This window comes from Numenius arquata, chromosome 1 (genome assembly GCF_964106895.1).
Source record: "Numenius arquata chromosome 1, bNumArq3.hap1.1, whole genome shotgun sequence".
In the NCBI taxonomy this organism is placed as follows: Eukaryota; Metazoa; Chordata; class Aves; order Charadriiformes; family Scolopacidae; genus Numenius; species Numenius arquata.
Window position 1 is genome coordinate 133,490,723 of NC_133576.1, and position 27,110 is coordinate 133,517,832.

Genomic DNA, 27,110 nt, shown 5'->3' on the forward strand with positions numbered 1-27,110 from the left:
AAGCAAATGGAATTTTCAAGTACTGTTTGACAACTGAACAGTGAGGTCATTGTTCACAACATTTGAACTGTGATAAAAAAAAGCCTTTTCTCAGAAAAGAAAAGGGAGAAAAGCTTTCACCGATGTCCTGGCTTGAGTTTTTGTTTGATACTACTTAGGCATAGACTGTGTTTTGGACAAGCCAGAAAAAAATTGTGATGCACGCTCTTGCTCGACCAAATATCCCCAGGTGTCCCCACTTATGAAAGTCCGGCTTACACATTGCGACCTTCCCTGGTTGTGACAGACATTAAGACACTGTGTGTTTCTTGTTCATAAAAATTCCCTTTGGTACTTTTTTTGCGTCAACATCATTTTTATACTCCAAATGCTTTTCCCCAGGTGCAGCGGCTGTATGTATGTTACTCATCAGCTAATAGGATAGTGTGTTCTTAAAGGAAATTTTCATGTAGCGTTGAATAAACAATCCAATTTCAAAATTTGCTTTATAGTGGTAAACACAGAATAGTAATTTGATGGTTATACCATACTGCAAGAGGCAACTATATCATTGTTTACTTTGAGCTTCTTCCCATTTTTTTTTCACTATGTAGTTGATCCAGCACATACTCTTTAGTTTAAATGTGCTCTTGGTATAGGTTGTTCTCTTCATGCTTTGCAGAAGAGCCTAATAAGTTGGGGAAAGATTTCTTTTGGTGGTCTAAAAGCTCTAAAACCAACTATATCTTCTAAAAGCCATTAAACTCACAAATACATTGGGAACCCTTTAACCAATGCTAATCCTCGGTCATGAGGGGATCACCTGAGAAAAAGCTGTTCCGGAGCACTGGCTGTGAAATTCTTTTATTCAGGGTGTAGCTGAATTTCATTCACCACCTACTTTTAGGCAGGTTTGAGCTAAACTTTAGCCTTGTTTTTATGTTACATGAGTTTTTGTATCACTCTTGTTTTGAGATTAGTTTAGCAATGCATATGAGTTCATTCTTTTTACTGCTTCTCATCTGCCATGTTTTTTTTGATTCTTCTCCTTTAACACCTGTTTTTGGCCTAACTTATTTGAAAAGCTCTCACTTGTGCAGCATTCTACAAACATTTAAAAAATGTATCAGCAACATTATGTCCCTGCAATCCTCTTCTCTATATTTAATTCACACTTTTTGTATTAGGGACGTTCTTTTATGTTTGAATGCAGACTTTAATAAAGGTTTGGGCACTCAAATGCTGTTAAATCTCTCCATGTTAAATCTCTCCCATCATACTGAAAAGTCACACTGATGCCAGAAAGAAAAGGTTTGGACTGTAACAGATACTCAGTTTCACTTCTCCTTTCAAACATATCTATGGCCTCTTTGCTTCTATAGTGGGCTTTTTCACTTAGGAATTCAAAATGCAGGATGAATACGAAGTCTCCAAAACAAACTTTTGAAGACAATCCAGTTTTAGTATATTTGCTTCATGCGAAGTGGTTTTGCAGTTACCATGGCAGCATGGTCTGGGGAACATGATGGGTCAAACTGCACTTTGGGATTTTCTGCCTCATTGTTCCAGCTGCAATAACAGGACCATAGCAGTGACCTCCTTTTGGGCACTTTGTGGGGACTAGGTCAACACTGGGACCTATCAGTGGTGGATACTATCACTGAGGCCCTGGGAGGTTCTTTTATTGAGATAACGCATTGTACTGAGGTTTAGTGACTTGATCAAGTCTAGAAGAAAGCCAATGTCACTGGGCCATTCTTGCTTTCCTGGTGTAACCACAAACTTGACCATGGACTGGGTTTACACACACAGAAAGCTCTTAACGACGTCTGTGCAGACATACAAAAGAAGAAGAAGTCAGTGACAACTGTAAGCCTGGTTGTGTAGTGATCACACAGTATATTCCTTAAAACATATATCTTTCATTCGCAGCCTGATCATACAGCTATATGCTGGCAAGCAACACTTGCCAACTTCTCTATGTCTTTTTATGAGATGCTGGGGGAAGGATGTCCTTATTCTGTTAAGTTCAACCTTACAATTTCCTAGATACTGCTAGTGTCTAGGATAAGCCTGGGCTACGCTCATTCCTTATTGAATCTTTGCACCATGATCTGTTGTGATAAGTGAGAACAAACTTTGGGTGAGAAGCACAGATGAAGATAACTCTGCTTGCTTAGTTTTCCCACGAAGTTGCAGGGAGATTTTGATCTCGGAAATCCAAACTGAAAAAGCACAAGCCTGATTGATTAAAAACTCCGTGCTGTCTAGCTTCTGCAGAGAAAGGTAGTGCTGTTTAGTATTTATAAATGTGAAATTTTACTAATCTTTTTTAAAGACTGACTTAATGCCACTTGTCAGCCAGCAACCCAATTTCAATTCCTAACAAAACAACAGTTAAACCACAACACAAACTACCAGGGGAACAGAAAGACTAATAGACTTTCGAGAAAGCATGTAAAAGCAGTATTTCCAATTCTGCAAACATGTATTTAACTTGGTGCAAGGTACGAATCACATTAAAAAAGGGAGCACTCATCTGTGCTAATTTACATTGCACCATTGTCGGCAGGATTGAAACGCCAACGTAAAAACCTTGCGTATGTGACAGCCAAGGTCATTTACAACTACCTGAAGGTTGTACACAAAGAGGGTGGGAAGGATTTGTTCAAGCAGCAACACTGAAATTAATAGTGTGAAAATAAGAAAGGGTGAAGCTCCTTGACAGTGAAATCAATTTGGATGTAGAATAATCTGCCCCAAGGGAAGTAGAAAAGCCTAGATCATTTTTCACGTTTAAAACAAATCTGCTAATCTTAAGTACTATGGGGAATAACACTGCAGTGCTGGGAGAGAAGGGGGCGGTGAAGGGAAAAGAGCTGAACAACAAGCCTCTCCCAGCTGTAATGCCTGTGTTTCCATGATGGGATGCTCACAGATCCAGCATCGCCAGGTTGTGCTAGGGTCCGGCGTGGGCTTTCACCCATCCGGGCTCGCTAGTCTTATGGGCAGTGTCAAGGTCTTCCTCTCCTTTCGCAAGGCTGTCTCTGGAGTTGGAAAGTGTATTCAATGTTTGACAATGTTGTCCCAAATCTTCCTCTATTAATTTTTTTTTCCAAAAAGTAACTTTCCCTCTTAGAGCTGATGTCTGCCATTAGCTACTGATCCCACTAATAAATCTTTGCCCACGTGAACCTGTCGCAGCATCCTTTGTGCCACAACGATGAGAAAGAGCCTCAGAGATCAACAGTAACATTGATGTGTATTTGGCAAAGTTTTGGGATGTCTGATCACTGGCCCAAAACTACAGATTTTCCTACAGTCTACACTGTAGGACCTTTATCAGTTCAATCTTCATTCCTCAGTTTTGATCAGATATTTTCTCATATCTTTTTCTTAACTCTGATGACCAGTTGACTGCTGGTGCTTCTTTAGATTTGAAAATGAAATCAAGGGGGTTGGTCTCCCCTGTGCAATCTTTTGAATTAATCTCACTAGTAAATTAAACTGGAGAAGGTGTTAGTTATCTATGCTGTTAAAAATCCCAAACTTGTTCCTTTATCGCTATTTTTTTGTGGAATCATTTATTTGTGCAATTAAGTGCTGTGCACTTGACCTGTGCAAGTGTAAACTACAGCACAAAATGGACCATTGCATAAAAAAGAGTAAGACCTTTATTACTCTTATTTTGTGACTCAGTAGTGAAAAAAGATTTACGATACCTACATGCCTTCAAACTATTCACTGAAAGATTGGAGCAGACTTATCTTTTGAGCTGCCCTTTTGAGTTAAAGGAAGAGTGTTTGTGCTCAGAGGTGACTGGTGTGGGAGGCTGAATTATGGCAAAGATCTGGCTCAGGAGACAGTGAATCACACAAGTCTCATGGTTTTGATTTGAAACTTTGATTTATTTAGGCCTTACAGCTAAAATTATAAAAAATAAAGGCATGGGCAAACAAAAACAAGGTCAGTCTCTAAGTGACTGGTGTGAGGATTGCATAGGAGGCGAAGTTCCTCCGTCTTCCAGTGATGCACCTCACACTACCAGTCTCACAGATGGGGATACCAAATTAGACGGACTTTGGCTTTGACCCAGGTTGGCAGTTCCTGTGTCCCTACAACCTCCCAAACATGGCCTGTGAGTCATTAAGTCAATCATAACTGAAATGCTTGAATTTGAGCAGCAATAAAGCCAGAAATAAAGATGTGAAATACAGAGACTGTATCATCTTGATGAGTGTTAACGCTTAATTCCTCTCTTCTGGAGCTTTGTGTGAAATCTTACTAGAAGAAAACTTTGCTTTGTTCCTAATTCTTTGAAAATATCTACTGCCAATACTATATATTTTTTCTTTTCAATCACTTTTTTAGAAGAAAAGTCAAGTACCTATGGCATTATCTATACATACATGCAAATTTCCTACCACTTAATTCAGGCCGTTAGACAACAAGTTATAAAAATAGCACACACTTGAAGTTAAACTCAGCACAAATTTCTGCTGGAACAGCTTAGAAGAAAAGCAATTAACTCTCAGCTGTAAACTTTGAAATTCTACCTGTGCTAGCAAATTTTCACTGTGTTATATTTAATCTGTGACCAATTTAAACATTATACTACATATCTTTATGTCGGTGACTCTCTTAAACATTTCTCTTACCTAAGCAGGGATGGCACACGCTTGTTATGGGACAGAAAACACTGATACTTTAGTCCCTAGCATTATGGCCACCTATGAAACAATATCATCTTATAAATAAACGCCACACAATGATCAGGCTGAAGAAACTGGAAAATCTATGAAATACATGTATTTAAGTTGCTCATTAACTGAAGAAACTACTTCATCAGTATTTTCTTTGACTGACAAGCTGCCAATAGGCAGAATCATTTTTCACCATCTGGATCAAGTTCAACTCCAAAGCATTTATTTCTCACATTTTCTGCTATATTCCATTATGCTTACAAGTTGCAGATATTTAGAATTTGTACTTCTCAATAAAATTGAAAATGGGTTTTCCTTCTCTTTTTTTGTGTGTTTTTTTTTTTTTTTTTTTTTTTAAACTGGAAAACAGACCCAAGGATTTTTTTCTTTTGTATTTTTTTTTAACTCGAAAGAAAAGCTTCTACTGGATTTTTAAAAGAAAGCTGCAAAACCATATTTCTTTCCTTCAGCTGACTAAAGGCCTCAAATTTGACTTGACAGTATTTTTCACAATTTCTAGAACTGTTTCACCACTTTAAAAAACCAGGTTCCTTAAGGCATGCTGGTTGCCTGCTAGAGTCAACATGGCTACTGTGACATAAATTAAAATGGAATACTCACTTGTTTTCCTTTACTTTCAACTGGGACCTGGGCCCAACAGACATTATTATTAAATTAGAGCAAGTCTTTGTGGAGTGCCTCAAGATATCCTGGAGCAACGAGACACTGTACAGTTAAATTTTCCTGGCAATGTGCTATTTTATCAGCCGAATTTCATTTGATTACTTCAGCACGAGTGAACTAGATGCTGATGAGAGCAGTATTTCTAACGTACCTTGCAGACATGCTGAGTGAAATGTGCTCAGCTCAAGGTGAACGGTCAGGGCAGCCCAATAATATGGGCTCAGGTCAAAACAGATGTTCAGCCAGTGTCCACCAGCTCCAGCCATCATGAAACGTGAAGACAGGACTGTGGAGGATGTGAAAATGCATGAAAGAGCAAGGGCAGCTGGAGAAATGAAACCCAGCTTTTCCACTGGCATGGGGAGAAGACGTCTCCTCCAAGACACCGGCTGCACCGGCAGGAGTGATGCTGAGATCTGATTCTTCCATGACACCCAGTGCTACCCCTATTTCTGAGGTCTTGCAGCCTTTGCCAGAACTTAAGTCCAACAGAAAGACAACCAGACACAAGACAGCAGCAAAGCCAGGTGGAGAAGGGCAATTTATGCCTCCTCCCCACGCTGGGCAGTTTCTCACCAAAACTCTGGAGAGTATCTTCAGACCTACTTGTGTCCTGTGCCTATAAAAAGTTCTTGCACAGAAAATACCTCTGCTCAGTAATTTGCTTTTAATAATTTCCACCAGCTTTTTTTGACTTCTTATAAAGATCTACCTATAAGAATGAGTTGGTGAGGAATTTGTGCAATGTGATTTGACATTACTTTTTTATCCTTGTCATTAATTTCCATTTTATCACAGAGGAGCATTCTTGAATGATTGCTAAAGAGTAACAACTAAATTCCAATATTGCAGAAACAATGGTTTTGTAAAAGACTTTATGTCAATTAGTAACGGAGATGTAAAACCAAAAATTTTATAAGATGAATGACTTCCAAAGCTTATTTTAAGTTTGCACTCATGAAAAAATGTTCTTATTCTCTAGTTACAGCAAAGCAAATTTCAATCATTCTGAGATGAGGGAGTGTACAGTAAAATACTGATTCACAACTCTTGCAAATAAATGACGTGTAGAATGCTTTTCTATAAAAAGCTCAGTTCTGAGTAGAAGGGGTTTTTCTTGTCGGTAATTTTTCCACCTGTAGGTATACAAGCAAAGTGGTTCGGGAGCCTACACTATCTCCACAGCAACAGTGTAATTCCTATTGACACCTCAGGAGCTATATGCTGGGCTGAGCAGAGGGCTTACCTCTAGGCATTTCTAGAGAGCTTTACCTAACCTAACCTATCCAAGCATTTATATTTTGCACTTGGCAAAGTGGTAATGCAAGAGTATATTCAGAATACTTGTTACAAGTGCCTAGTTTATTCACCACAACTAGTAGCGCAAGGATTATTCCGAAAGAAATGGCTCAGATGTCAATGTTAGGCTTTTAAACTGCACAATTTTAATAAGGCCCTGTGGTTCTTAAAGTTTAGACTACCATGTTTCATCAAGACAAAGCAGATAAGGACTGCAAATCCTTGTCAGGCCATAGCCTTGTGAAGCACTGAAGGGCCATAACCCTGTCTCACCCTGTCTTGAAATGGCTGTTATGTTTTTCAGAAGGTGGACCCAGCTAAGGCTCACAGGAATGGGATCCACTGCATCAACATTTACCCTGTAGGTGTCTGGGGCAGAGGTAGTGACCTCAGATTCCCTTTGCAGTCAGTGCATGATTCATCACATCTCTTTTAGACAGCAGGGGCAGGTTGGTGCTCTTGACCATGAAGAAAGGAAGAGCTCTTCACTTTGGGATTTTTGAGGTGAAGAAATATTCATTTAGGAGCCAGGAAATTGATTTTTTAAAAAATCAGCTAATGTTTTACAACATTTACAGAATTGTCCCACCATCATGCAGAAATAATATTTCTGCAGGAAGCCATATTTCAGGCTTTCCCATTGTGCAGGTAAAATATTTTCGTGACAGGTAAAAGCCAAGCTAGAGCATTACGACTCATCTCTGCATGTGCTCCTTAGACATTTTCCAGAAGCTTATAAATAAATGCCTAATGAAAGCATATTTTAGCTAGGATTTATTATTAATCTTTTTTTAATCAGTGGGTGTCCAATAATTGTCTGGCACCGAGACAATAAAACATTTTTTGTTTTGGGCAAATTGCAGTATGTTTGTTGGAGTGTTATTGAAGAGTCATTTTGTTTATACAGCTGAGGCCACACTGTGAACCATTCCGGAAGCTAAATGTTACTAGGAATGCTAAAATGTTATTAGGGATCAGATGAGAGTGGGAATACTAATTTTATTTTATTTTATTTTTTTTAGGGCCTGCCTAAACCAAAATTTCACTTCAAATGTCTCTAAGCTGGAGGACTGAATTCATATTCTAGCTTTTACTCTAGTTCACGTCTGCTGTTTCTCATGTGACTAAACCGATATAACAATCCTAGCAAAAAAACCATACTAGAGCTCAGGTCAACCTCTACTGCATTTAATGGGAAGGCTCTTTTTCTTCAATACATTAGAAACACAATGTGATGGAAGTAAAAGAGAATACTCAATTCAATTGCCATTGCAAGTGGGAGCAGCACCAAGGAATGGAAAAAGATTTTTAAACTAAAATTTAATTACACAGCAAAGATTGACATTTTATTTCTACTGATCAAAATTAGTCAGAATTGGTAGTACAAGCCTTATGTTAAGTTGTATAAACCATTAATAAAAGCCTAACATTATCTTTTGCAGCCTAATGCTAGCAAATGCTGTTGGAATAATCCTAAGAAAGGCAAGCTAGAAAATTTTGGACCAAACTATCAAATTACTTTGATAATCACAGAACAAAGTGATCAGTACCTCAGTCCTGGTTGTTCATGATTCATCTGAGATCACCAGGGCTCTCCCTGTGCCCTCCCTTGCATCTTGCCTGCCCCACCTCACCTTACTGACAGGATTTCCTGGTTTGATTTTGGACCTGACTCATCCCTACGGACTTTCTGGGAACCACAGGGCTGTGGACCAACCTTGGTTGCTGCCACCAGACTGGCTCTTTATGCCCTGGGACTGCCCTGGACTGCACCTTGACGCGCAGAAACAAACCTTACAACTTGAATAGAGTTATAAAGCAGGTATGTTTATTGTGGTGCCGGGTGCAAGGGGGATTTATCCTCCTAACTTGCACACCCTTATGCTGAACCCGTAATTATTTATAATGTAAATCATACATATGCAAACTATGGGATGGACTAATACAATTAGTTCTAAGAATCGGTGGTACTATGCTAATTATTTCCAGGGCCTCATTATAATAAGTCTCCTCCTCCAGGCACGTGCGTATCTTCTCCTGGTGGTTTTCCTTGGGGGTCTTCAGGGGGGGAAGTCAGGAAGTCTCACATTCACTGAATCAGTTCCCACCGATTGCTTTGCTAACAGGGGCCTTCAAGCTTCTTGCTATCTTCCTGTAATCAATCAGGATGTTCCTGTTTGCCTACTGAGTGTTCTTTCAAGGCTGGGGCCCATGTCCGCTAATTGAGTAATTCTTTTGTTTCTTTCCTCCCTTCCAAGGTTGAGATATACGCCCCTTGCATGATTAATCCTTCTGTTTTTCTGTTTCAACCTCTCGTTGTGAGGGTGCTGTCACCCTTGGGTGCCAGTAGAGCAGCCCTCTCCTGCTCCTCCCTGACACCATCAGTCCTGCATCCAGGTTGTTGTCCTCCAGCTGCTCTTGTGGGCATCCAAGAGCTGTCTGCAGTTCACTCTACCCTCTTTGACCCAACATCTTTAAAAATAGCAGTAAGCATGGAAATAGAACAGCAACATTGCAGCTGCATTATTCACTGGCTGCTCCTTAAAAAATACAGTAGTGTCAGGCTAAAAAAAATATAAAAGGGCTGGATTATGCAGGCAAGTACACACAGGCAGATTGCTTCTAGGCAAGTTGCTCCCAGGCATATGTACCTCCAGTTCCCAAAGATTACAGCTACACAAGTTATCATTTTTCTAAGCAACGGTCAGAATACCAGTTGGAGGCCAATTTATAGCTGAGCCGAGCACTTACTCCAATAAGAGTGCTCAGATTTCTTTGGCGAATACCCCACAGGCAGCCATTCCCATTAAATAGTAAGAAGACATTAGAAAGACTGGGGGAACAGAGAAAAGCCAGGCTAGATCAGTAAGGAAGGATAAATCTGGCTGAGACCAAGAATAAAGAATATTTAATTGTGTGTCAGTGCCTACGCCACCTTCACTAACCCTCCTCCATATCATCCTTGTGGGTAGGTGTATGCTGCTTAATTTATGTTCAACCTCTCTTCTTCGTCGTAAATCACTCCACCTGTGATCCCACATGTTCTGGTGTTTGACACTTCCATTATCTTTTACTCGGCGTCTGTTGCTATTTTCTAATCACCAAATTTAGAAGGGGAAAAAAAAAGACAGAGGCCCCTCCTTTTTTCTTTTCATACACATACACATGGACACATACACACCAACATGATAGTCAAAATAGCTGGTCAATTAGTAGTCAATTAGTTGGTCAAAATATCAAAATACATTGAATACGTGGAAAACTTTCTGATTATGGACTACACAACAGTTTCTCCCTAAAAGTGGTGAAACTTTATACTTAGAGAACTTAAGCCTAGTAAAACACTGATGTCAGAAACAATCTTTGGTAGTCAGAGAGACAGGATAGATAGTTGGATACATCTTTATACTTTCTAATTTCCAAGAAGCAGGGATTCAGTTGAGATTGGTGAAAATGAAGACAAATAACCCAGTCCCCACATACATTGATAGAAGAAGAAATGACAACAGGCTTAAACTGCAGCAGTTCAGCCATTCTTAATGATAAGGAAAGCGAAGCACTGGAGCAAGATGTTTGGGAGGAATATGAAATTTCTGTTTTGGCAGGTCCTTAAGTAGAGATTAGACAAATTTCTGAGACAGGAATAAGGTATAGAAGACACCCTCAGGCCAGGGGTTGGACTCAATGACCACCTGACGTTCCTTACAGACTGGTTTTCCTCTGATCTGATGACTAGGGCTGAAAATACTATGATTTTTCTAGAGCATAAATTGTCAGGAAATAGGTGGGTTGTTATTTTGTTTTGTTTGTTTTGTTTTGTTTTGGTTTTTTTTTAATCAAATACTTAATAAGCTGTCAAAACGTGTCCTATGTATCAAGTCCTGACACTCTGACACTCACTGGATTTTGATGTTTGTAGGAGAGGTGCATTGAGTATGTGGAGGGTTTTATTTACACCACAATACGAAATTTGCTATCTCAGTCAAGTTTAGCTTTCTCCTTTCATGCCTCAGTGCAGTGTTGCTAAAATGACAATAAAGCAAGTGGATGACCTTACATTGCAGGCAGGGCTGTGGGATCTGTAAACAGAATCTGCTCATAAGAAATATTATTAAATGCTATCAAGCTTCTGACTGTCATAATAAATACATTCAGAGGCATTTGAAGGGGCAGGCTGAGTGCAATGTAGGTGATCTGACTGGAATATGAAAAGAACTGGGGATGACAAGCTAACTGAATAGCAAAAACCCTAATGGGTAGTGATGGAGCAATATGGTGTCGGTCACAGCCCAGGACCCGCACTGCTGATGAGCAGCAGAGCTGTTGGGAGAGATTTTGGAAGGATGGGGCAGTCCCTTTTCTCCGCAGGCACCTCATCCCCCTTTGGCACCCTGCTGAGCAGCCTCACCAGGGCAGGCACCCATCCAGCAATGCTTCCCAGTAATCACGGACTGAACACCCCCCATGCACCCTGATACACGCATTAAAAATTGAGAGGCATGTTATTTATGTCACTGGGAACTGAAATTGGGTATTTGTCCAAGAGATGATGTTCTGGAGTCACTGGCCAAATAAGATGTGAAATGAAAAGGCATATGGTATAAAAACCCCTAGCTCTCTGTATAAAATGAAGTTTTAGCTAAACATTGTGCTTCATGATAGTGCAGCACTTCTCTGGGAGCAGGCAACATCTACGAGTGTTAGAAAAAAGGTGAGATGTTGATAAAAGTCTTTCCAAGAGCTACAGTTTCCACTATAAAAATATTTTCAAGAGACAGTCAAGAAAGAGTATATGATCTGACAGGGATAAAAGCAAAGAGATGCTATTTTTGTCTCCCGAAAGGCTGGTTGTAATTACAACAGTTGAGAAAAAAGCAGATTACTGGCTCGTCTCTTCTCCCTCTGTAATATTCCCATCATTGTTTGACATTCTTTTTGATTTAGTAAAAACACTGAAAAGCCTTTAGGCACTCTGGGTTTTAGGACTGGAAAAGGAAAGGCTATTCTTGTTCAGCCTGAAGCCTATGGAAGGGGGAATTACCAAGAGTTGGGTATGTTGCTTTGGCAGATATATAACCCTGCTCACAGCTACTAACACATTCTGCTCCTTTTGGTGCAAAGGTGAGCATCAGAAGATACTTGTGATATGATCTGGAGTTCAACACAGCATAAAACATACTTTTTAATTAAGTTTGTGTTCGCGTAACTCCTGTAGCTTCCTCCAGCATAAACATCAGACATAAACCTTTGGCCTGTTGTTTTCCACTGATTATCCATAGACCAGTGAGCTCCATGGACTGAGACAGCAAATGCTTAGAAAATTGTAACTATGTTATCTTATCTTCATTTGTCTTTTTAATGTTTGAAATGTTAAAGTAGACAGTGTCCTGGAAAACCTGCCCTTTGCTGCAGTAGCATAGAGCAGCTGTAGGGAACCAGAGGGGTGGATTGGTTGCTTTGACACTCCAGCCATCTTCAGTAACAATTAGAAAATCTGGTGAAGATCATTACTACAATTATATGAATGAACTTGGTCAACTCAACTGAAGTACAATCTTTGCTTGGTGAAATAAAGCTGTTTCTACCATTATTTGAATTCTTTTCTGTATAACACAGGTGTTAGCATCTCTAACTGGTTTATTCTTCAAAGGAATAACCTGGGGATGCTTTATTTTACCCGTCTCTGAAAGTTTCTAGCATTCCAGGTTGCATTTGTAATTAATACAATTGCCAAGACCAAAAGTGGAAAAGGGCTAGGGAGAGTGCTTTATGTGAATAATGTGCACCATTAGACCAAGAGGGAATGGCTCTATAACAAGAGGGAATGGCTTCAAGCTGTAACAGGGTAGGTTGAGACTGGACATTAGGAAACAATTCTTCACAGAAAGAGTGGTCAGACACTGGAATAGGCTGCCCAGGGAGGTGGTTGAGTCACCATCCCTGAATGTGTTTAAGAGTCGTTTAGATGTGGTGTTGGGGGATGTGGTGTAGGGGAGAACTTTGTTGAGTAGGGTTGATGGTTGGACTTGATGGTCCCAAGGGTCTTTTCCAACCTGAATTATTCTATGATTCTATGATTCTATCATATCTTTAAAAATTTTTAATAGGACCTAGGATTCAGATGATGTTTCTGAATGTGAACAAATAAGTCTCTTCTGGTCAAAATAAACAGAACGTGAAAGAAAAGTAGCCCTATTGGGTTAAACCAGAGACCCAGTTAGCCCAGTAGCTTTTTCTGAAGTTGTCGAATAACAGATGTTTAAAAGAAAAAGTAGAAGAAACACGATCCCTCCCCTTTTATAACCTCTCTGCTTCTTGAAATCAACAATTAGTGTGTCCTGAGTTACATGACCAGAGTACTAAAAGTTGTCATCAGATCCATCGCTTGTTAACTTATCTAATTCCTTTTTAACTTATTTATTTTTTATACAATATCCTGTAATAATAAGCATCAGAATTTAATTATACATTCTGTGGAAAGGTACTATCCATTGCCTGGTTTAAACGTGAGACCAAAAAGAAGATTCCACTGGAGCTCCCTAATTGCGTTTCACATTCTCTGTTTTTGCATCTATCCTGATTTTGTAGACTTTTATTTCACAAGCCATGGACAGAAGGAGTCCAATGAAATGAATTAAAAGTGATTTAAACATTCTAAATCACATTTGAAAAAAATGTTGAACTTATTTTCTAGATGAGGTAACACACTCAAGTTTGGTTTGAAAAAGAGGAACTTTTGGTCCTTTGAAAAGATTATCCTTTAGCTGTCCCTGCTAACAGGTTTGTCGACTGTATTGATGAGTGTTCTTAAACACCTTAGTGAGAGACAAGAAGATGATGAGCTACAAATATCACACCCTCTGTAATACTTTCTTTGTGTCTTATCTCCAGATTTGGGATTAAAAATGAGGCATAATCAGATGAAAATGCATAAGACTTTTAAAACTTGTAGAATAACTAAACACTTCATATTTTAAAATCATAGAGAGAAGTTATCTCAAAGAAATTTTGGCACTATCTCATAAAAAATTTACTGTGGCTTATTAGCTCTTAAACATTGCTTCTATAGGGGAGGAAAGGAATAGGGGCCAGCAAGATGCTGCAGGTAAATTCACAACAGCATAAAGCTTTTACTTATGCAAAAACACCTAAGCATTCTCTGTATTCAGTTAAATCTTGTTAAAAGATGTTTCCATGCATGTCTCCTGGCCAAATTTAGAAGTATCACATGAAAATGTGATACTTCTCCCAATCTCATATTTACAGTAAATTAAGACAATACCACTTGCCCCCACAGTCATGAATGTATAAGCACAAAGGTGAAACAGACACATATAAACCCATTCCTATCTGAATTTTAGCTTTATTTCCAATAGAAGAGTTCTCCTGGGCTTACTGCAACCCTGTTTATCTGGTCTGAATTTCTTTCTGAATTGACAGACTGAGAGAGCTGGGGTTGTTCAGCCTGGAGAAGAGAAGGCTCCGGGGAGACCTTATAACAGCCTATCAATACCTGAAGGGAGCCTACAGAAGAGCTGAAGAGGGACTCTTTGTCAGGAAGAGTGGTGACAGGACAAGGGGCAATGGTTTTAAATTGGAAGAGAAGAGATTTAGATTAGGTATAAGGAAGAAATTCTTTACAGTGAGGGTGGTGAGGCACTGGAACAGGTTGCCCAGGGAAGTTGTGGATGCCCCATCCCTGGAAGTGTTCAAGGCCAGGCTGGATGGGGCTTTGAGCAACCTGCTCTAGTGAGAGGTGTCCCTGCCCATGGCAGGGGGGTTGGAACTAGATGATCTTTAAGGTCCTTTCCAACTCTAGCCATTCTATGATTCTATGATTCTATGATTCTATGATTCTTCCAGATAAAAAAAGTAAAGCCTGCACTGTTAGACAGCTTACACCACTTCTTTTTGGACGCTGAAAGACTAAATGCTGATCCCTAAAATGTACATACATATATGTGTGCCCACACACCTCATTTTACATGTTGATGCTTAATTTAACAGTGAACGCTTCTTCCCTTTATGCTCTTTCAAACAGAAGCCTACAATGTCTTTTCCCAAAAAGCCTTGAAATTGTGTGATTTTTTTTTTTTTTTATAGATAAAAGCAAATTTCAGCAAATACTAACAATAGAAAGTATGCTCCCAAAAGGGTACAATGGTCTTGGTCTGTAATTACACAATTTCCTAAACACTGAAACAAACATTGATATGAGTGGCTGGAAGATTAATGTTGCACTGATGACAAAAATGGAAAAACAATTTAGGGAATCAAGAGGTAATTAAATTCTTGACGGACTCACTTGAATAAGGACCATTAGTTATAAGAATGAATTACTCCCCTCAGGCTTTGATATATACAGGAAATGGTCATTTAACAAGTGATTTCATTGGCAATATAAAGCTTATTATCTCCCAAAATAAATGGCAACATTAATTTACAGAGTTGCAGAGAGTGGTCATTTCAAAGTAAGAAATGGAGTTCTGACTCCTAAAGAAATGCAATGAGATGAAGAAGTCCTTTCACAATCCAGTTTGTTCTATATTTTATATCAAGTTATCTGCATGTACAAATAACGTGCAGAGGCTGAACTCTGATTCCAAGTATGTTATAAATCTGGAAAACTGGTTTCAGCCAGTGCAATTATTCTGCATTTGCACTGAAGTCAGGAACTGTTCTGTAGAGCAGTAACAGGGAAGTATATGCACATGTGAAATACTATTTTGCTGACATGTAGAGGCTTGAGACCCACTGCACTAGGAACTGCATGTTCATAGCAAGAGGAAATTCTTACTCTGCTAAACTAAGTGAAAAGACAGAATAAACTGGGATAAAGGAAGTATTATTACTCCCATTGCAGAGGGAAATGAAGCAAGAAGAGATTAAGAATGAGAATTTCAAACTAGGCAGAGGACCACATGAACAGTAGGTCTGGAAGGGACCTGCTGAACTACTTGGTTTTGTCCTTTGCTCACACCTGCCTATGACTGTGTCCTCCCACCACCCAGTTTTGGCCCTGCCCTGTGTTTTCTGCAGCCAAACATAACTTTTTGCTGATGGTTTCTGAAGCTCCGTTTCTCAGTTTGCTCACAGAAGCCATCAGTTGTACATCCCGTGTGTGCCAACTGGACTGTTTTCAAAAATACTGTAATGCAAATGTAATGTCAAGAATTTACTGCTGCTACAAATGCAAGCTACAGTTCCCCAGAAAAATACACCTCAACGGCCAGGACCGTGAGCTTTTCTCATGCTATCTCTTGCCAGCCAGACGGCAATGATGTACAGGATGTTAAACATCTGGCCAGTGAGAACTGGTGAGTGTTGGGCACAACAGAGGGATGCTGCAGAGTGGTGACAGCGGGAAGGTTGTCTGGTCCAGATAGCGCTTGTGGAAGGGAACGTGCATGTTTTGTGCTGCTTGGCCTGTCGCGCCTGCTGTGGGACACACCTGTGTTCAATGTCTGTCACAACTATCAGAGCAGAAGATCCGAAACCTAAATTTTGCAGCTTGGACTCTTTAACATTCAACCTGTTGTTTGAGATTTAACAGCTTTTGAAGCCAGGGAATTTCTATTTCTTGCCCGATTTCATTAAACAATTATCTGCATTGGTTTTTAACATCTTTTCTTCTCCATTCATCATTTAACTACAATCACAGCTATCACAGAATGCTCTGTATTTTCTTAGTATCTTCCAATTAGGACGCACTGTCAGTCAGTTATTATTATGAAAAGAATATTTAATTATTTAGAAGATTATATCATGCTATACTCCTGTCTCTTTTTCACTATATTCCAGATCTTGGTTGAAACAATCTAAATATTCCTCATGTTGCTAAAATTTTCTCTTCTCTGAAACACATAAAACAATTTTACAAAGTGTAATTTCAATAGGTTTCTCTATTTACGTACCCCTTTTGCATCAATTACACCAGGTTTCGCATTGAATTTCACCGTCTTCAAACGTGCACGCTCCTTCCTTTCAACTCTGGGGAAAACACAAAGAATCACATGTTGATTATAGCAGCTTTTTGTAAGATACATTTGATATCTGAACTCCCAAGACCACTGGCACCTTACTATGCATAAAGTGAGCATTGGAAGCAAATTTTATAAATTGGAAAGAGAAAGAGATGTCAGGTCACTTCCTCAGCCATGCATCATTTTTCTGGCAAACACAGGACTGGATCCGAGGTTCCTACACTGGCAGAACAGCACTCCCTGTTACAATATCCTACAATATTAAAATGCAGAGAAACTTTCTCGAGGCTTTGGTTACTTAAATCTATACAGTTTTGCCCAAAAGAGCATTTCTGAAGAGATGTACACATGCTCAGGGGCAGAAGAACTATTTCCAGCCACTCTAAAATGCTGTGGGTGGTCTTATTTAAACCATGCCCTCCACAAGCATCTGCAAGCAGATAGAACGCAAAGAAATTGTCTTTCTGACTCGTTTCAGTGAGGAACTCATTGCTAGTACCTGAATTCTGAAAACAAAGATGGGCAGGTTCATATTACCAAATAGCTTGGCCAAATATGAAAAGACAGGAATTATAAATTTCAGGGGGTTTTCTTTGGGCTAGTTCTAGTCTGGTCCCATGAACTGACCTCCTATGAGTAGGCGGATGCTTTAGGTGAACTTTTCTTCAAGATCAGTTTAATACAAATGAATATAGCATGCATTCACCAAGCCTTTCCCACAAGATGAGCCATGGTACAGAAATTGAGGCCAAAAAGGGCATTTGCTTTGAAAGTTCAAGTCTGAACTGAGTTGAAAAACCAGAGCAAGTTGCCCCTGTGAGCCCACCTCCTGGCACCTGAGAGCCCCAACTGCAGTGTGGTTTGACCCAAAGCTTGCCTTCGTCTGCTCAGTTCTGGTATTCGTTTATTTAAAGAAAATTGAAATGCTCTAATGAAAAGCTTCCAAAGTTATTTGGTCCTGATATCCATAGCTTCAACAAACAGAGCGAGAGAGGAGTTGTCATACTGTATATGCAATGCCTTCAGAGTCAGAAAATACTGAGATCTAAAAAATGCTATTTTGGAGAGAAACATGTATCAAAATAATTGCCAATGAGCTGATACCAGACGAATTTTAAAGAAAACACAGTTAGTTTAAATTTTTAATGCTTAATATGTTTAGCCACCAAAATAATACAGAAGAGGAATGCGTGGCATCTCAATCCATTCGTATCTTAGAATCAAGACTGGACAAACACAAATTACAGTCCTCAGTACAGAGGGAAAAAAGAAACACACAAGGCATTTACAAAGGACATCAGATAGTCCAGTGTTCCTTTTCTGTCCTAAGTATTGTAGATCGATATGCTGAATTTCCATTATTCAATGAATGAACATAATTTTAAAAACATGTTAGTAAAACTTAAAATTCATTTGCATACTTAAGTATTTTACCTGTGGGAAAACTATATGCTGCTAGTATATTTGCAAAGTTCACCATTACTACAAGATTTACATATGTTGTATATTTAAACTTTTAACACAGTATGCTTAAATAATAATTCCAGGAATTAAAAAAAACCCAAATACATAAGAAGGGGTGAGCTCTTCCCTAAACAAAATCAACCCCCAAGAAAACAGATGCAGAGAGAGAAATCTGAAGAAAGGAAGAAGCTCTTCATGTCCTTACTCACCTTGACTAATACAGTCATTACTGTAAAAATGACATTTACTACCTTTGCAAAATCATCTATGGGATCTATCACCTACAAAAAATCTATCATCAGCAAAAAAATCTGATCATCTACCTATAATTGAAACAGTAACTCTATTTCCCTAAGCTTAAGAATTGCTCTAGGAAATCTAAGTTGAATCCCACAAAGCCAGCCTATGAGAGCTTGATACTGTATTTTTATTAGACAATAAATAGCTGGGAAAAAAGTGAGATTTATTATATTTTACAAACTGGACCAGATATGGCCCTTTTTCTAACTTTCACAGATTCCCACAAATAACATTAGAATACATTCCTGCAAATCTCTTGGTTTTTACGTTCAGATAGTAAGAATACCTAATTTCTGATAATTTTTTTTTTTTTAAATACAAACTCTAGTCTTTTGATAGAATGATAATTAACACAGCATGTTACCTTCTGTCTGAGTGGGCTTATATATTTCCTACTGAAACACAGTGAATGCTGGTTACTATAGCTACAGTTTAAATTTAGAATAAATGCATTTCTCTGTAAGTGTGGAATATTCACATGGAAACAGCTCAAATGCAGCTTTCAAATTAAATTTATGTTATTAAAAACACATGAACAGTCTTAAATTTAAACTAGCAGATGAAGTCCCTTGATAGTACCGGTAAGAAATGAAGACTTGAGGCTGTGTAATTGCCTAAATAGGATGGATGCCTTCTGAGAAAATAATTAGCTCAAATGAACACAGTATTCTACTTATTAATCTATGTTAACATTTAAACTCATTCCAGTCCTAACTTCCTAAAACATCTGCTTTTAACTTCATTCCTTATTCACTGCATAAAGAAATTTGGAAATTAACCCTGAAGAGCGGACCTTATTTATGAAATTCATCATAATTGCACTAGCAGCCATGGAGGCATCGCTGCTTTCCACAGGCATAGCAGGCAGATGAGGAGCTGCAGAAACATTCTGCACTGCTTTGAGAAGTATACAAATAATGTCATTAAGTGCCATTAATCCTCCAGGCTAACATACCAACAACATTTATACATGTTCAGCATGCCTGCTGAATACTACAAACATTTCATAATCTGGGGCTGTACAGAGGGTAGCACATGGTGCTGCATCCCATTACAATTTTCCTGACATCTTCCACAATAAAACTGTTCTGTTATAATTTGGCTGACCTGTAAACTTCCAAGCTGAAATTTCATGTGTCTCAGGGTGATTACATTACTGTTGCTGCCCGAAATATCAATGAAATGGGTTAGCTGTTGGAGAAAGGCTAGGATAAAATAAATGGGTTTGCCCAATTTACAAAGTACTGCAGCTCAGGTGTTCTACTGCCTTCGTGTCTTGGGTTTGGGACTTGAAATGTGGCAGTGGGTTGTTCTGGCATCAGGAATATACCTCTCTCTTTCCTGAAGGAATCAACCCAATATCTGAATGTCTGAAAAGCTTTGGTTTTTACGTGCTCTGGAGAACTCGGTTAGAATTTAGCTTGGTTCTTCAAAGACTTAGTCCTTGTTGAGGTGGTCAGTGTGGAGGACTACAGTGAACTAAGATCATGGAACCACGGAATTGTCAGAGTTGGAAGGGGCCTCTAGAGATCATCTAGTCCAACTCCCCTGCTGAAGCAGGATTGCCTAGAGCACATTACTCAGGACTGCATCCAGGCGGCTCTTGAAGATCTCCAGAGAAGGGGACTCCACAACCTCCCTGGGCAGCCTGTTCCAGTGCTCTGTCACCCTCACCATAAAGAAGTTCTTCCTCATATTTGAATGGAACCTCCTATGTTCCAGCTTGTGCCCGTTGCCCCTCGTCCTCTCACTGGCAACCACTGAAAAGAGTCTGGCTCCATCATCCTTCCACTGAAAAGAGTCTGGCTCCATCATCCTTCAGCCCACCCCTTAGGTACTTGTAAGCATTAATAAGGTCTCCCCTCAGCCTTCTCTTCTCCAGGCTAAAGAGTCCCAGCTCTCTCAGCCTTTCCTCATAAGGGAGGTACTCTAACCCTTTAATCATCTTTGTTGCCCTACGCTGGACTCTCTCCAGTAGTTCCCTGTCTCTCTTGAAAGAGGGCTGTTTCCACAATTTCTCATCTGAGCTACTGGGACACTTTTGCCACAGACAGAGCTAAAAAAGGAACTAAAATGATGAACATAAAAAGTATTGATTATCAGTTCTTTTAGCATCGTTGATCCATATCTTAGAAAACACATTTTCTAAAGGAATACTAATTCAAGCACTTTTAGCCCTTTTTTGAATCTTCAGGTTTTTAATTGCTATATTTAAGGAAAAATAAACTTGAATCCCTTTTTTTCCCCAAGAAAAAGGGAGTTTAGGCACAAAGGGTTTTTTGCAGCAGCTGACATTGTGAATGCCTAAATAGCAACATGAGTGTTGCTTACATTGCTTTAGTTGACAGCAAACCTACCATCCCTTGGACAACATTTTGATCAATCAGCTGAGGAAATTGCTTTTAAAGGAAGAAATGTTTCACTTCAAACTGTATCCATTTTTCACTCACCACTGCTGCACAAAGTGGGATTATGGGGGGTTGTGCAAAAAATAGAAATAAAAAAAAAGTGAAGGGGGAGGATTCCTATTCACCAAATTTGCAGAGACCCAAATTTCACAGAATGACAGAATCTTCATGGTTGGAAGGGACCTTTGAGATCATCGAGTCCAACCACAAAAAACCAAACCAAACCAAACCAAAACCCCACCCACAACCACACACCACACCCACCCTCAAACAGACACAAACCAACAATCTCGGGCACTAGAGCATGCCCTGAAGTGCCATGTCTACACGTTTCTTAAATACCTCCAGGGATGGCAACTCCACCACCTCCCTGGGCAGGCTGTTCCAGTGCCTGACCACTCTCTCAGTAAAGTAATTCTTCCTAATGTCTAATCCTCCCCTGCTGCAACTTCAGACCATTTCTTCTGGTCCTGTCATTTTTCCCCTGGGAGAAGAGGCCAACACCCACCCCTCTACAACCTCCTTTCAGGTAGTTGTAAAGGGCAATGAGGTCCCCCCTCAGCCTCCTCTTCTCCAAACTAAACATGCCCAGTTCCCTCAGCCTCTCCTCATATGACTTGTTCTCTAGACCCCTCACCAGCTTGGTGGCTCTCCTCTGGACAGGAGGAGTCCTACACTGACTCACCTGATGTACACATTGCTCCTGTGCCCCTTTCTAATTATATATCTGCTCAACAGAGCTACGGATAAGGGATGGGGAAAGAACAATTTCCAAAACTACTTCATGGCTCAAGTCCCATTTTCAAAAGTGCCTGGGGGTTACTGAAACTCAATGAGATTTCAAGAAATGCTCAAAGACACCTACATCCAGTATTCAAACAGGACTTGGGAGCTGAAAAGCTCTCAGTCCTACATGGAGACAGCATTGCCTAGCACAACTGATGGGGATTTCACCGACAGCTTTCCACCTGCTCTCCAAGTGTAGCTGCCTGCAGAAACACTGCTGTGTACAGGGAAATGGTCTAAGACCATCTGAGATCTGGGGCATTGGAGTGTACCCTGTATACTCATCTTCTCTTGAAAAAGTTCTTGGTAGGAGACACCTCATGGCCCTTTTTTCAAAAATGGTCCGGATTCATTTTCTCTTCCCACGTAAAGCTAAAAAAGTGGAGAGGTACACTGAAAACACTGAAAATATATCTCAGTGTTTCCTCACTTAGCAAGTTCAAGGCTTCAGTTCTTTGGGATGCTATCCTCTTCCTACTCCTCTTCTGAGGAACTTATTACTGGGATGCAAAGCTCATGGCACTGCAATGTCTATCTGCTGTTGTGTTTCTGGGCACATGTAGCTGTTGAAAATGGGCCTCTGGGATTTTTCAAAGCAAGGCTTTCAGTTCTTCGTGTGCACGGCAAACAAGAAAAAATCAAGCATAACTCAACCAGGCATGAACTGTGATCCTCCATTGCTGGGGGTTAATGGACTGCCGGGAATTTTGTCAGTGCCTTTCTAAAAGCACTAATCAGTCTTCACAGCAGAGATGTAAAATATCAAGTGAGACATGCTTTAATCTTCAATAGCAGTGTTCATCACTGATGTAGAATACAGATGCAAATTGCAATCCGGTGTCGAGAATCAAATAAAATGGTTAGAGTAGCCTAATTTGCACAGATTTGTTATTGAGGTGTTCTGCAGAATCAGTTATTTCCAAATCCAGGAGAGTTATCAAATAGAAGATTGCAACATAAAACGGACACTTGAAAGACCTTGCTATATTTTAATATTTGTTAACTTGCTTCTTCTTGTCTTGCTTTGCCATTTCCAGGTCATCTGCACTATATTTGTTTTGCCTGCCCATCAAGTGAAAGATAAGTGAAAATATGTATTACTATTTATAGTCCAAATATGAGGACTTGGACCACGGCTTTTTATTGCTTCCATACCCTGCGCTGCTTAGTCTTGTTTATGTGAGGTCTGAGCTTACCAATAGATTCCCATTCTCAATATTATTTTTGAGCATTCCTGAAGTGGTATTTTTGCAACAGAACATGCATTTTTCAGTAGGAGAGAACGTGCTCTCATTCAGCTCTCCACCTTCAGCAACTTGCTTATAGAGAGCAGCTCAGCATCTGGTCAATATTTTATAAAAACAGTAGACCTAATGCCATTAGGAAGTGAATTCTCATAAAATTGTAGGACAATCTTATTCTGTGTAAAAGCTAAGGGCTGTTTTCCTTCAGCATGAAAGCTCCCCATCATTGCAAGAGAACAGGAAGAGGTTCATATATAAACATACATATCAATTTTATTCCATATTTATTTTTTCCAATTAGATTTCTAAGTATAGTCAGGTAACATTTCAGACAAAGCTTACATGATTATGCCATGTTAAAAAGTTTTATCATCTAAGGATTAAAGTCTCAAGGGATGTTTAGGAAGGTGGACAATTTATAGGAAACCATTAAAATTAAAACTCACTTGAGTGGATAAACATGCCCTTCTGCCAAGCTGAGCAGAATAACAAATTTAAGTTGGCTTTTTGCCCACAGGGACTTCTGTGCTGGGAAAACCTCTAGTTCCTTGTCCTTAAATGTTTGTGAAACATTGTTTTTTATGTACTTTTCCCCCCATTTTGTTCTGAAAAGAGAGCATGATTACATGTATTTGTGGGGAGAATGTTGTCTACTTGAGAACACAAATATCAGGCTGGTACCACCATACACCTTCAGATGGCAATAACAAGACATACAAGTTGCCTAATATTTTGCAGTCAGATGTACTTGAACCACCTGAAAATGGAAATCTTAGAAATTATGTCCAGTCTGACAGAAGTTTTGTGGCTGCACATCTTAAAGACAACAGAAAGATTTTAGTGTTTTAGGACCAAATCTTTGTGGCTACAGTGGGAACAGAGAATTTACACTCGGCCATTCTAGGGCAATCTGTGAGAAACCACAGACTAAATTACTTTCAGACCCACAGCCCTAATTCAAGCAGATATAGACACATCATAGAAAATACTGAAGCTTGGCATTCATGAAGTGGGAGGCTGCAGTTGTGTGGGGATTGCAATGCAGGAGCTTTTCTGTGTGCAGAGACTCGGCAAAGAAAAAGTGAAAAGAACTGGAGGTGTAAAATCAGTGCTACAGCAAATTAAAATATCTTTACTACTTTATTAGAGCATCTGTCTAAGGATTTAATGCAATTTAACTTATGCACGTTGCTTTCATGCTTTTTGTTGATTCACTTTTACTAATGTGAGTGTTTCTGTGGGGAGGGAATCTTATAGGTTGCTCAGCTTGGTACTACGGGAAACTGAATTTGTTTGGTTTATCTGGACAACAGGGAGGAAAATGAGGCAAATAAAAATTCTTGTGATCAGAAGCCCAGCATATGTAGGAATTTGAATCTAAATCTCTACATGCAAATGTAACAAAAATCTAGTGTAAATCTAATTTCTGTTGGTCATTCTAGCATAAAAATAGTAATTTTTGATGATAGGGGAGCAATTCCCATGTGTAAACATAGCGCACAGGCAATACTACAGGCTGCCTGAGGCGTTGGTACGGGACTGGTAGTTATGTCCTCTCACCTCGGATACCCTGCCATGGATAATAGCTGTGCCCCGCTCCCCCCTTAGAGTGTGGATAAATCTTTTTGGTGGATGTGAAACCATAGAATATATAATAACAACTATAACAACAATATATAATAACAACTACTTGGTGACTGTTAAGCCACAACTGAAGTAGTTTGCAGCCTCTTATGCTGAAGTCCTACCGTTCTCAACATCACTATGATACAATATCACAATGCCTTTGTAGCCCAGCCGGCTACTCACTCCCATGGTTGAGAGCAACAGCTGTAATCAGACAATAAATACATACTGACAAATGGACAAAATGCTGTTTTCAGATGTAGAAAGGGTTGCAATGATTTTTTAGCACTGCAGAATACTGAGCATTTAGTGTTTGTTAATCCCCACTGAGGTCACTGGCTCACCAGTTCATGAGGTTTGGTCCTTGCATGGATCAGTGGAAAAATATAGGGTCACCCTCATTTCTTTGTGCTGCCTCTTTCAGTAATCCTCCTCCAGCTGCAGTGCTGCCTTCCAGAACTCCCTCTTAAAGCCTGACTTTACAATTTAAAGTCCACACACTGGCAGCAGCTCTGAAATCTAATGACAAATAGCTTTCAAACTCTATTGAATCGGTAAGGGGTAAAGTCTGGCAATGTATCCAACACCCTGGAGAGAATAATCATAGAATCATAGAATCATCCAGGTTGGAAGAGACCCTTGGGATCATCGAGTCCAACCATCTACCCTACACTACAAAGTTCTTCCCTATATCATATCCCCCAACACCACATCTAAACGTCTCTTAAACACATCCAGGGATGGTGACTCAACCACCTCCCTGGGCAGCCTATTCCAATGCCCGACCACTCTTTCTGTGAAAAATTCCTTCCTAATGTCCAGTCTAAACCTACCCTGCTGGAGCTTGAAGCCATTCCCTCTCGTTCTGTCATTAATTACCTGTGCAAAGAGACCAGCACCAACCTCTCTACAGTGTCCTTTCAAGTAGTTGTAGAGAGTGATGAGGTCTCCCCTCAGCCTCCTCTTCCTCATACTAAACAGTCCCAGCTCCTTCAACCGCTCTTCATATGATTTGTTTTCCAGGCCCTTCACCAGCTTCGTTGCCCTCCTCTGCACTCGCTCCAGCACCTCGATATCTCTCTTGTATTGAGGTGCCCAAAACTGGACACAATACTCGAGGTGTGGCCTCACCAGTGCTGAGTACAGGGGCACAATCACCTCCCTACTTCTGCTGGTGACGCTATTTCTAATACAAGCCAGGATGCCGTTGGCTTTCTTGGCCACCTGGGCACACTGCCGGCTCATATTCAGCCTCTTGTCAATTAGAACCCCCAGGTCTCTTTCTTCCAGGCAGCTTTCCAACCACACTTCCCCAAGCCTGTAGCGCTGCTTGGGGTTGTTGTGGCCCAAGTGCAGAACCTGGCACTTGCCCTTGTTGAAACTCATGCCATTGATTTCGGCCCAATGATTCAATCTATCTAGGTCTCTCTGTAGAGCTTCCCTATCCTCCTGGGAATCAACACTCCTGCTTAGCTTGGTGTCATCTGCGAACTTGCTGATGATACACCCTATGTCCTTGTCAAGATCATCAATAAAGACATTAAACAGAAATGGCCCTAACACTGAGCCCTGAGGCACACCACTTGTGACCGGCCGCCAGCTGGATTTAAATCCATTGAGCACCACTCTTTGGGACCTTCCAGTCAGCCATTGCTTGACCCAGCGGATCGTATGCTCATCCAGGCCGTGTGAAGCCAGTTTTTCCACAAGAATTGTATGATGTATTGTATGAATATAATGAGTGGCAGCTCCCCTGTAATTATAAATTATGATTTCTTCTGGTATATTACATATATCATAGAGGAGAAAAAGAGTATGGAGTCTTGATATATGATTCAAAATTTCTCTTATCAGTTCATGATAAAATGTCACTGTGTGAAGGGCTCTCCTGTAAAAAGATGTAAAAAAAATATGCAAAACTAAATACTCGGAAAACAATTACCATTACACAGGGCCTTAAAGAAGTAATATAATGTACTTGTTATGGCTTTGTGTGTATATATACATATATTTCTGTACATATCTATATACCAAAATAAAATTGAAGCAGTCACTGGCTTTCAGAGCTATTCCATAATGATTCCATTTATGAAAAATGCAGGAATTGTATGTTAGCTATTGCTGGCCAGAAGATGAGGTAGCAAAGCAAATAGCTAAAAGATTCACCCTGGCACTAATAACTTGTGGATCTGTAAAGCCTCTCCTTGGCCCAAACTGCAAAATATGTTACAGTCCCACGGGACAGTATTCCTGCACGTATACATAGGCAGAAGAAGGACTCCAAGCACAACACCAAAACCAAAACCCACCAAACCACCCCCTCCAAAACCCCCAAACCCTACAGAAAAGGAACAGAAATGACTGGGGGATTGAAAAGACAAATATAAAACCTCTTCAATTTACAATGTCATAGAAAGCTGAGCTTGCAGGACAAGTCACAGCCCAACAAACAGCTACAGATGCTCTTTTCCTCCTGTTCTATCACAGGCATATTTTACTGCTAGATATTACATATGCCATATTACATATCATGAAATGCCTATAGAAATAATCCCATATAAACCATAAGAGATATACCACCCTGGATTAAGCAGTTTGAATGAAGATTTCCATGCCATAGTTGCCAACATTTGG

At 39.9% G+C, this 27,110-nt stretch overlaps 1 protein-coding gene across 8 annotated transcripts in view; it reads right to left on the reverse strand.

Moving 5' to 3' along the window:
• DLG2 (discs large MAGUK scaffold protein 2) overlaps nt 1-27,110 on the reverse strand; it is a 673,276-nt gene that overhangs the window by 29,575 nt on the left and 616,591 nt on the right. For all 8 annotated transcript variants that reach the window (XM_074147594.1, XM_074147586.1, XM_074147578.1 and 5 more), the window contains one exon: nt 16,580-16,655. In XM_074147594.1, the coding sequence (XP_074003695.1) occupies nt 16,580-16,655 (76 nt within the window). The remainder of the gene's footprint in view (nt 1-16,579; nt 16,656-27,110) is intronic.